Source organism: Cetorhinus maximus, chromosome 24 (assembly GCF_964194155.1).
Source record: "Cetorhinus maximus chromosome 24, sCetMax3.hap1.1, whole genome shotgun sequence".
Lineage (NCBI taxonomy): Eukaryota > Metazoa > Chordata > Chondrichthyes > Lamniformes > Cetorhinidae > Cetorhinus > Cetorhinus maximus.
Genome location: NC_135902.1, coordinates 22,165,399 through 22,179,151, shown reverse-complemented (window position 1 = coordinate 22,179,151; position 13,753 = coordinate 22,165,399). Strand labels below are relative to the sequence as shown.

Here is a 13,753-nt window from a genome sequence, read left to right as displayed (position 1 = left end):
ACACCCAATATAAACACACACACACACAAACCCCCAATATACACATGCGCAAACCTCCAATATACACACGGGCGCATACAGCCCGAATATACACACACACATGCACATCCCCCCAAGATACACACACACGCACACCCCCCAATATACATACACACACACACACCCCCAATATGCACACACATATACACACACCCCCAGTATGCACACACACACGCATATACCCCAATATACACACACACAGCCCCAATATACACACAACTCCTGCCAATATATGCACACACAAATGCACCCCCCCCCCACCAATATACACACACATGCACACCCCCCAATATGCACACACACACTCCAATATACACACGCACAGCCCCAAATACACACAATCCCCCCAATATACATACACACAAATGCATACCCCCCCAATATACACACACACACACACGCACACCCCCAATATACATACACACACACACACCCCCAATATACACACACACACAACACACAGCTACACACATGTACCCCAATACACCCACACACATGCACCCCAACACACACACACACACACACACACACCCAACACACACATGAAACCCAACACATACATGCAGCCCAACACACCCCAGCACACACACGCACACACCAACGTGTACACACCAACACACACACAGACCAACACACAAGCCCCATGAAAATGCACTGTAACACACACCCACATACACACATGCACCCCAATACATGCCCACACACATGCATCGCAACACATACCCACACACAATATGCACACACATACATGCACACACCTCAATATACACACATACACGCACACACCCCCAATATACACACACACGCACACACCCCCAATGTACACACACACGCCCAATACATACATACACACACATTTGCGTGCACACACCCCCAATATACACACATACACGCACACACCCCCAATATACACACACACGCACACACCCCCAATATACGCACACACGCCCAATACATACATACACACACACACTTGTGTGCACACACCCCCAATATACACACGTACACGCACACACGTCAAAAATACAGACACACACTGCACACACCTCCGAGACATACATACACACACGCACACACCCCCAATATGCACACACACGCTCCAATATACACACACACCACAACACACCCACACACACATGCACCCCAACACACCCCAGCACATACACACACCAACGTGTACACACCAACACACACACAGACCAACACACACACGCACTATACAAACGCACTGCAACACACACCCACATGCACACATGCACTCCAACACACGCCCACACACATGCATCGCAACACATACCCACACACAATATGTACACACATACATGCACACACTCCAATGTACACACATACATACACACACCCCCAATATACACGCTCATCCCCAATGTACACAAATACACGCACACCCCCTGAATATACACACATGCACACACCCACAATATACACACACGCACACACCCACAATATACACACACACACGCCCAATATACACACATACACGCACACACGTCAAAAATACAGACACACATTGCAAACACCTCTGAGACATACATACACACACGCACACACCCCCAATATGCACACACACACTCCAACACACACGCACCACAACACACACCTGCACACATGCACCCCAACACACCCACACACACATGCACCCCAACACACCCCAGCACACACACACACCAACGTGTACACACCAACACACACACAGACCAACACACACCTGCCCCATACAAACGCACTGCAACACACACTCACATGCACACGTGCACCCCAACACACATCCACACACATGCATCGCAACACATACCCACACGCAATATGTACACACATACATGCACACACCCCAATGTACACATACACGCACACACCCCCAATACACACACACACCCACCCCAATATACACGCACATCCCCAATGTACACACATACACGCACACCCCCCGAATATACACACATGCACACACCCACAATATACACACCCGCACATACCCACAATATACACACATACACACGCCCAATATACAGACACACACTGCACACCTCCAATATACACACACCCCCCAATATACACATACACGCACACACTCACCAATATACACACATGCACACACCCACAATACACACACACACATATGCCCAATATTCAGACAGACACTGCACACACCTCCAATATACACACCCCCCCAATATATACGCGCACACACTGTCACACCCCCCCCACAATATACATACGCACGTGTGCACACACCCCTAATATACATACACACATGCGCACACACACTCCAATACACACAACCAATATAAACACACACACACAAACCCCGAATATACACATGCGCAAACCTCCAATATACACATGCGTGCACACAGCCCAAATATACACACACACATGCACACCCCCCAAGATACACACACACCCCCACCCCCCAATATACATACACACACACACCCCCCCAATATGCACACACATATACACACACCCTCAGTATGCACACACACACGCATACACCCCAATATACACACACACACTCCAATATACACATACACAGCCCTGATATACACACAACTCCTGCCAATATATGCACACACAAATGCACACCCCCCCAATATACACACACATGCACACACCCCCGATATACATACATGCATACGCACGCACCCCAATATACGTGCACACATATACTAACAAATATACACAAATACACACACAAAGCAACACACACACACGTGCTCAGCCCTCTCTGTCTCTCTCTCTCTTCTCTCTCACACACACATGCACACATATACACGCGGATTACTAGTTCGATGACAATACCAATACATACAGACACCCCAACACACACAAGTGCACCTGCACACACATGCACACTCGCACGCACCTCACCGCACACGCACGCACCTACCTCACCGCACACGCTCGCACTTCAACGCACATGCACACACCCCAATGCACCTGCATGCACCCTAACACATGCACGCACCCCAACACATGCACGCACCCAAACACACACACACACCCAACACACACACACAACCTCAAAATACACACACACAACTTCAAAATACACACACACAATCTCAAAATACACACACACCCCTCCAACATACACACCCCCCCACAACATACACACACCCCCAATGTACACACGCCCTCACAACATACACACCCCCCCAACACACATACACACACACCCGTCCCACACACACACACGCTCCAATACACACTCCAACATACCCGTGCACACCAACACACAATCCAACATACACGCCTACGCCCACACACACAATGCCCCCCAACAAACACTCTCTCACACAGACACACACACGCGCACCCGAACACACACACACCCCAACACACACACACACACGCACACACCAACATACACAGCGACACACACACACACACACTAACACAGATGCCAACAGATACACACACACATACACACACACACGCACACGATTACACACCCCAACATACACACACACGCAAACCAACACACACACACACGTGCTTACCCCTCTCTCTCTCTCACACACACGCACACACAGACACACACGGATTACTAGTTTGGTGACAATAACAATACATACAGACACCCCAACACGCACACGTGCACCTGCGCACAAATGCACAAACGCACGCACCCCAACGCACACGTACGCCTCTCAACGCACACGCACACACCCCAATGCACACGAATGCACCCCAATGCACACGCACACCCCTCAACGCACACGCATCCGCCTCAACGCACACGCATGCACCCCAATGCGTACGCACGCACCCCAACGCACACACATGCACACACACCAACACGCATACACACGCATGCACCCCAACACGCGCACGCACGCACCCCACACCTCCACACATGCACACGCACACACCAACACACAAACACATATGGTATCCAAGGTTTAATATTGGGGCATTGAGTACAAGAGTAAGGAGATCATGTTGAACTTGTAGAAGACACTAGTTTGGCCTCACCTGGAGTACTGCATCCAGTTCTGGGTGCTATATTTGAGGAAGGATGTGAAAAAGTACAGAGATTCACAAGAATGATTCCCGGGATGAAGAACTGTAGCTATGAGGATAGATTGGAGAGAAGAAGGCTGAGAGGAGACTTGATAGAGGTATTCAAAATCCTGAGGGGTATTGACAGGGTAAATAGTGAGAAACTGTTCCTACTCAAGAGAACATCTAGAACCAGAGGTCACAGAATTACAATAATTGGCAAAAGTAGTAAATGTAATGTGAGGAAAAGATTTTTCACCCTGAGGGTGGTTGGAGCCTGGAACAAACTCCCTGAAAGGTGGTGGAGGCAGGTTCGATCAAGGTATTCAAAATGAAATTGGATTGCTACCTGAAAAGAAATAATGTGCAAGGTTGCAGGGATAAGGCAGCAGAGTGGGATTAGGTAGAATGCTCTTTCAGCGAGCCAGTGCAGACTCGATGGGCTGAATGGCCTCCTCCTGCACTGTGAAGATTCTATGATACTGTGCATACACACCAGCACACACAGGCCAACACAGACACACACACACAAACAAACAATGCACACACACCAATACAAACACACAAACATACTCATACACACACACACACACACACACGCTCACCATTCTCATTCACACACATGCACACGCGCTCACCTCACTCTCTCTCTCTCTCACTCTCAAACACACACACCTATCTGCATACACACGCATGCACACACACCTACCTTGCCAGCATCTTAATTAATGTCTTTCTTTATCTCTCTGCAGGATGTTGGTTCGCTTGAGATTCCAGCTGAGCTCGCTGCTCTCTTACAGCTTGCTGAAAGTAAGTGAGAATGCTGTGTGCACCATTTGGAGAGATTTGTAAACTTCTCTTTCATTAGTGATTGGAGGAGCATTTATTTATGGTTATGATGCCTCTTGATGCTCACTATGAGGATTATATTTGGTGAAGTTTCGGTTTGATTCCTAGGACAGAAACTGATCACAGTTCAGCGATACTAACTAGGCAAAGACGACTGTTACGGGAAATAGTAAAGCCACTCCGGTGCCGTAGGTATATTCATCTCTGAGGCTGGGTCACCAGTAAGGGAGTCGGCCTCAGAACTGCTTAATGAGACCAAAAATGAGAACTATTGGGCACTGAAATTAACCTCTCTCATCATTTCTTGATTTCTTACCCTCTCTCTTTGTACATAGCCTAGAAATTCATGCACTATTTCCACCCTCGCCCTCGATGGCTACCACATCAATGACCCGGTAATGGCTGTGCCCTGGGTCTTGCCAATGCAGCGTGTAGACTATTCCCACTGTGCACCCAGAAATGGCCTCTGCATCCCTCTCTCAGGTTTTTATGACCCTCTTGTTCGTCCTTTGACCTGATGGGGATGATTTCTATTTTCCATTTGGGTGAGGGTGGAAATAGTGCATGAATTTCTAGGTTATGTATAAAGAGGGAGGGTAAGAAATCAAGAAACATGATGAAAGAGGTTAATTTCAGTGCTCAATAGTTTTTCCATTCCAAAATGATTTCCATTTTGTCACTACATCGTTACGAAATGAGATGCTCACAGAACCAACCCAGATGGAAAAAACAGTTCGGACCAATACTCTTATTTCCCAGCTTTTACTGGTGTTCCATTTTAAGGTATACAAGATTAGTTCAGACCAGTATTCTTATTTCCCAGTTTCTACTGTTTCTTACCTTCTGGGAAAGTAAAATGGCTGCTAGTTTCACTGACTTACAGCTTTAACATCCATTTACAGTTTCCAGGTGGACTTGTACATTAATTGTACATTAACTGTGTTTCATTATATGCAAGTGGAGGGCATTAATTAGGGGTTCACTTGAGCAGATATAATGGGACACTCACAGAATCTCAGTGCAGAAGAGGCCCTTTGGCCCATCAAATCTGCAGTGACACATGAGAAACACCTGACCTACCTACCTAATCACATTTACCAGCACTTGACCCATAGCCTTGAATGTTATGACGTGCCATGTGCTCATCCAGGTACTTTTTAAAGGATGTGAGGCAACCCGCCTTTACCACCCTTCCAGGCAGTGCATTCCAGTCCGTCACCACCTTCTGGGTAAAAAAGTGTTTCCTCACATCCCCCTAAACCTCCTGCCCCTCATCTTGAACTTATGCCCCCTCGTGACTGACCCTTCAATTAAGGGGAACAGCTGCTCCCTATCCACCCTGTCCATGCCCCTCATAATCTTGTACACCTCAATCAGGCCGCCTCTCAGTCCTCTCTGCTCCAACGAAAACAACCCAAGTCATCCAATCTCTCTTCATAACTTAAATGTTTCATCCCAGGCAACATCCTGGTGAATCTCCTCTGCACCCTCTCCAGTGCAATCACATCCTTCCTATAATGTGGCGACCAGAACTGCACACAGTACTCCAGCTGTGGCCTCACCAAGGTTCTATACAACTCCAACTGGACCTCTCTACTTTTGTAATCTATGCCTTGATTGATAAAGGCAAGTGTCCCATATGCCTTTTTCACCACCCCACTAACATGCCCCTCTGCCTTCAGAGATCTATGGACACACACGCCAAGGTCCCTTTGTTCCTCAGAACTTCCTAGCCGTTCATTGAATATTTCCTTGTCAAATTACCCCTTCCAAAGTGTATCACCTCACACTTTTCAGGGTTAAATTCCATCTGCCACTTATCTGCCCATTTGACCATACCGTCTATATCTTCCTGTAGCCCAAGACACTCAACCTCACCGTTAACCACCCGGCCAATCTCTGTGTCATCCGCAAACTTACTAATCCTACCCCACACATAGTCATCTATGTTGTTTATATAAATGAGAAATCATAGGGGACCCAGCACAGATCCCTGTGGTATGCCACTGGACACTGGCTTCCAGTCACTAAAGCATCCTTCTGTCATCACCCTCTGCCTCCTACAACTAAGCCAATTTTAAATCCACCTTATCAAATTACCTTGTATCCCATGTGCATTTGCCTTCTTTATAAGTCTCCCATGTGGGACCTTGTCAAAGGCTTTGCTGAAATCCATATAAACTACATCAACTGCACTACCCTCATCTACACACCTGGGCAACTCCTTAAAAAATTAAATCAAATTTGTTAGGCATGACCTCCCTCTGACAAAGCCATGCTGATTATCCCTGATCAAACCATGCCTCTCCTAGTGGAGATAGATTCTCTCCTTCAGAATTTTCTCCAATAGTTTCCCTACCACTGACGTGAGACTCACTGGCCTGTACTTCCCTGGCTTATCTCGACAACCCCTCTCAAATAGCGGAACCACATTATCTGTTCTCCAGTCCTCTGGCACCTCCCCCATGGCCAGAGAGGAATTAAAAATTTGGGTCAGATCTCAAGGCGATCTCCTGCCTTGCCTCCCTCAGCAGTCTGGGACACAAATCTTCCGGACCTGGAGATTTGTCCATTTTTAAGCCTGCCAATACCTCCAATACCTTGTCACTCCCTATATCAATTTGCTCAAGAACCTCGCAGACTCTCTCCCCGAGTTCCATACCTTCATCCTCATTCTATTGAAAATGTGGCGTGGTTGAATTAGGAGGCGTCTGCTTGTAATGTTTCACTCTGCAAATAAATGTAACATTAGGTTAGAGTTAAGGCACTGCCTGATTCTACATTGACGAGCTGCCTATTGGGAGCACATTTCCTGTGTGCAGATGAAAGCCTCCCCCACCCTCTCGTTGCTGCTCTTGCAATCTTTATTTTCAGGTATAAGTCAGTTGTACTTTAGTTTACATGGAAATGAGGTAGATCATGGCTTCATACAATGTTGTAAAACCCGGTGACAGCGAGTCAACAGCCCTTTTTACATCTCTCCCCATTTTTATTTCTGATGAATTCAGTAGGCAGGGTTGTAAAACTGGTTGTCCCTTTATCTCACCTTGTTTAAAGTAGCCTGCAAAGGAAACATTTACCCCATCTACTTTAAGAGCTGCCTAAATCCCAGTACTGATAGGCTATAACTACCAGAAGGGCTAAGCAGACTAGAGCTCTTTTCTTGAGAAAAGAAGGCTGAGGGGTGACCTGTTAGAGGTCTTTATAATTATGAAGGGATTTGACAGGGTGGATGTACAGAAGATGTCTCCACTTGTTGGTATAACCAGAACTAGGGGCCATAGACCTAAGCTGGTCAGTGATAAATCTAATAGGGAATCAAGAGAAACTTCTTTACCCAGAGAGCGGTGGGAATGGAGACATTGGTTTTAATCTTCCAAAATTCCCTAGATTCTGGAAAGGTCCCAGTAGATTAAAAAACTGCAAATGTAACACCCCTATTCAAGGAATCACAGAATTTTATGATGCAGAAAGAGGCTATTCGGCCCATCGTGTCTGCTCCGGCTTCCCAAATAAGCATTACGACCTAGTTCCATTGCCCTGCTTTTTCCTCGCACCCCTGCACATTGTTTCTATTCAAATAATCATCCAGTGCCCTCTTGAATGCCTCAATTGAACCTGCCTCCACCACACTTCCAGGCAGTACATTCCAGACCCGAACCACTCATTGTGTGAAAAAAAAATTTCTCACGTCACATTTGCTTCTTTTACAAATCTCTTTAAATCTGTGCCCTCTATACCATTAAACCATTGACAGCTGAACAGATCCCAGGGGAGTACAAAGATGTGTTTACAGGGTTTGGAAGTCTTCCTGGTGAATATCATCTCGAAGTGGATGAGAGTGTAAGACCAATTCGGCATCTACCAAGAAGAGTTCAGTATTAATAAATCAGTATTAGTAGGGAAATGGTGTTGGCGAAATTAATGGGATTGAAGGCTGATAAATCCCCAGAGCCTGATAATCTACACCCCAGAGTACTTAAGGAAGTGCCCTAGAAATAGTGGATGCATTGGTGGTCATCTTCCGATATTCTATAGACTCTGGAACAGTTCCAACAGATTGGAGGGTAGCTAATTTAACCCCACCATTTCAAAAGGGAGGTAGAGAGAAAACAGTCAGCCTGACGTCGGTAGTGGGGAAAATTCTCGAGTCCATTGTAAAAGATTTAATAGCTGAGCACTTGGAAAACAGTGGCAGAATCGGACAGAGTCAGCATGGATTTACGAAAGGGAAATCATGCTTGACAAATCTACTGGACTTTTTCGAGGATGTAACTAGCAGAGTTGATGAGGGGGAGCCAGTGGATGTGGCTTATTTGGACTTTCAGAAGGCTTTCGACAAAGTCCCACTAAGATTAGCCTGTAAAATTAAAGCGCATGGGATTGGGGGTAGTGTATAGAGATGGATAGAAAACTGGTTGGCAGACAGGAAACAAAAAGTAGGAATAAACGGGTCTTTTTCCGAATGGCAGGCAGTGACTAGTGGGGTACCACAGGGATCGGTGCTGGGACCCCAGCTATTCACAATATATATTAATGATTTAGATGAGGGAGCCAAATGTAATATCTCCAAATTTACAGATGATACAAAGCTGGGTGGGAGGGTGAGTGAGCTGTGAGGAAAATGCAGAGATGCTTCAGTGTGATTTGGACAAGCCGAGTGAGTGGGAAAATGCATGGCAGATGCAGTATAATGTGGATAAATGTGAGATTATCCATTTTGGTAGCAAAAACAGGAAGGCAGATTATTATCTGAATGGCTATAAATTGAGGGAGGGGAATATGCAACGAGACCTGGGTGTCCTTGTACACCAGTCGCTGAAGGTAAGCATGCAGGTGCAGCAGGTGGTAAAGAAGGCAAAAGATATGTTGGCCTTCATAGAGAGAGGATGCGAGTACAGGAACAGGGATATCTTGCTGCAATTGTACAGGGCCTTGGTAAGACCACACCGGGAATACTGTGTGTAGTTTTGGTCTCCTTATCTGAGGAAGGATGTTCTTGCTATAGAGGGAATGCAGCGAAGGTTTACCAGACTGATTCCTGGGATGGCGGGACTGACATATGAGGAGAGATTGAGTCGGTTAGGATTATATTCGCTGGAGTTCAGAAGAATGAGGGAGGATTTCATAGAAACCTATAAAACTTGAACAGGACTAGACAGGGTAGCTGCAGGAAGGATGATCCCGATGGTGGGGGAGTCCAGAACCAGGGGTCACAGTCTGAGGATACGGGGTAGACCATTTAGGACTGAGATGAGGAGAAATTTCTTCACCCAGAGAATGGTGAGCCTGTGGAATTCGCTACCACATAAAGTAGTTGAGGCCAAAACATTGTATGTTTTCAAGAAGGAGTTAGATATAGCTCTTGGGGCGAAAGGGATCAAAGGATAGCGGGAGAAAGCGGGAGCAGGCTATTGAGTTGGATGATCAGCCATGATCATAATGAATGGCGGAGCAGGCTCGAAGGGCCGAATGGCCTACTCCTGCTCCTATTTTCTATGTTTCTATGTTTAGTTCCAGCTGCCCTCAAGTCCAGCCTAAAAACCAAGATAGAAGAGCTGGAAAAGAGGGGAGTAATCAAGCAAGTAACAACTTCTACAGCCTGGATTAGCAGCATGGTAGCAGTGAGACAACCTGGAAAGCTGTGAGTATGCTTAGACCCAAAGGATTTAAATAAAGCGCTGAAGAAATCTCACTACCACATGCCAGCCATCGAAGGAATTTTGCCATAACTTGCCAAAGCAAAGATCTTTACTACCCTAGATGCAGAGGATGGGTATTGGCAAGTGAAGCTGGATAAAAGCAGCAGCTTTCTAACGGCATTCTGGATGCTGTTCAGAAGATACAGATGGTTGTCCATGCCGTCTGGCATTTCCACGGCTTGAGAAGAGTATCATTGCAGACAGTGTGAGATATTCAGTGATCTTCCCAGAGTGGAAGCCATAGTGGATGACCTTACAGACTATGGATGTGGAGACAGAATGGAAGAAACAATAGCGGACCATGATCAGAATGCTCAACAACTGCTGGAGAGAGCTCGCCAGATGAACCTGAAGCTGAACAAGTGAAGATTGCACCTGAAGATGCCTGAAGTCATGTTCTTGACAGTAAACGATTTTCACCCAGATCCTGACAAGGTGAGAGTTGTAGCAGCGATGCAGCGACTGACAGATGTGGAAGAAATGCACTGATTTGTTGGATTCGTGAAGTATTTAGAAACTTTTTTGCCTAATTTGTCTCCAGAGTGTGAACCATTATGCAAGCTCACTGCCAAGGAGGTGCAGCGTTATTGGGGAACAGAACAAGAAGCAGTGTTCACTAAAATCAAACAACTAGTGATGACAATGCCAGTGATGAAGCGCTATGATATCAATGATGAAGTCGCCCTGCAGTGTGACACCAGCAAGACAGGTCTGGGAGCAATCCTAATGCAGCAAGGAAAACCGGTCACATTTGCATCCAGGGTGTTAATGCAAACTGAATGACACTACACTCAGACCCAGAAAGAGTGCCTGGCTATTGTCTTTGCTTGTGAGCATTTTCATCAGGGATAGACATTGTGACAGTGGAGTCAAGCCACAAGCCACTTCAAAGCATTTTCCTCAAACTGCTGCTATCTGTTCCAAAGCATCTGCCAGGAATGTTACTTCGTTTACAGAGATATCTAGACATGATATACAAGCAAGGGAATCAGATGTACATTACTGCTCTCAGCAGCATGTCAGCACTCCCTATGAAGAAAATTGAGGATGCTACAAGAAGATGTGAAATCTTACAGATTTAATGTAAAACAGCAGTTCAACATGCTCTGGAAGTCATCAACCCAGCAGAGACATTGCATCTGACAGACAAAACCTTGCTCAAATTAAGCGAACTACCCAACTGGATGCAACTCGCCAAGTGCTGCAAGAAGTAGTGATGAAAGGATGGCCTGAGAGCATCAAGGACACACCTTGTTCACAAGAGCATATTGAACTGACAACCCAAGATGGCATCTTGTACAAAAGAAATAGAGTCATTATCCCCACGGTGATGAGAGGAGAGGTGCTGAAGCGCATCCATGCAAGCCATCAAGAAATTGAGTCGAATCTGAGGAAGGGAAGAGACGTGCTTTACTGGCCAAACATAAGCAATGAAATTCAGGACCACATCAGCCAGTGCGGTGCTTTTAACAAGTACCAAGCTAAGCAAGCCATTAGTGACACATGACACCCCAGACAGACCATCGTTGAAGCTGGGAGTAGACCTCTTCACTCTAGCAAGAACTGATTATCTTATTACCGTAGACTACTATTCTGACTACTGGGTGGTAGACCAGATGACTTCAATGACTACTGGTGAAATAGTAGAATGCCTGAAAGCATACTTCAGTCGTTATAGCATTCCAGACATTGTGATAAGTGACAATGGCCCTCAGTTCACGAGTGAAGAATTCAGCCATTGGGAAATTCAACACTATACATCATCTCTACACTATCCCCAGTCAACTGGAAAGGCTGAGACGGCAGTGAAAATCGCCAAAGGAATCATTGAGAAATCGAGCAAATCTAGAACATACATATACAAGACAATCCTTAAGTGGAGAAACACACCAACTGATGGCATGGAAAGTGGTCCAGTCCTATGTCATGCCTCACTCAAACTACTCTTCCAATAGCAAAAAAGCTTCTGAAGCCTGTAGTAGTAACAGATGTGAGTGAAAAAAATCAAGATGAAACGGCAGAAAGCCAAATTTCATTTTGAAAGAACTGCCAAACCGCTGCAAGAGTTGAGCATTGGAGAGCCAGTCAGGGGACAAACTCTCAATGCTCTCAACAGGAATCAGCCCATGTGGCAGCTTGGGACATGTGTGGAGCAGTTATCACCTCAATTGTACACAGTGGATGTGAATGACCAAATATACTGGCGCAACCTCAAGCACATACAAACAACTAGGGAAGTGTTCCTTCACTGCAGGCGGCCAAGCAGAAAGATGGGATCTCACCAGCAATACAGAGTACAGAATGACCATCACGCTCAGAGGTCCACCAGTCCCCAACAACAGAAATGAAAGAACAACAGTTGCCAAGGCAACAAGTGCCATGGGAACAACATTTCCCAGGGAGGGAACATCACCCAGACGAACAGTCAATGACAACAGGCACACGTACCATTAAGAGACCTGCATGATTTAACGACTATGTATGCAATGCATGTGTAGAGACTGACAAGAATAATGAACAGTTTGTTAGTGCATGAGAACATCACAGTTACACATCATAGTGCATGCAAATTTGTCTTTTGTTCATTATGAAAAGAGGGATGTCTGGGTTGAAATGCAATAATTTACTAAAGGTCCTACCTGGCTTGCCGTCTACATGTGACCTCTGCCATGAGGCACAGGTTGGGAGCAGCCATGTTACATACAGTTCCAATAAAGACATTGTACCGGAAGCATTGTGCTCTTTGAGCTCGTGACAGGTTCAGGTTCGATCAAGGTTGCAGTCAAAACAGGATTCATGGATAAATGCTTTATATTTTTACAATTTTCCCCAACAGCTCTGCTGCGTCCTGCAGTTTGCAGAAGTCCAAGTTAGAACTATAGAATGATACAACGCAGAAGTCATTTGGCCCATCATTCCAGTGCAAGTTGTTTGAAAGAGCTATGTAATTAGTCCTACTCCCATGCTTTTCATCATAGCCTTCAAATGTTTCCCCTTCAAATATCTATCCAATTCTCTTTTGAACATTATCTTTGAATCTGCTTCCACCACCCTTTCAGATAGTGTATTCCAGATTATAACAACTCACTGCACATAAATCTTCTCATCTTCCCCTCAGGTTCTCCTATCATATAGCTTAA

General features: G+C 45.8%; 1 protein-coding gene across 1 annotated transcript in view; it reads left to right on the top strand.

The window, feature by feature from the left end:
* Positions 1-13,753, top strand: part of myo15b (myosin XVB) — a 461,255-nt gene that overhangs the window by 241,079 nt on the left and 206,423 nt on the right. The window contains exon 27 of the mRNA XM_078529125.1: positions 4,815-4,872. Coding sequence (XP_078385251.1) covers positions 4,815-4,872 — 58 coding nt within the window. The remainder of the gene's footprint in view (positions 1-4,814; positions 4,873-13,753) is intronic.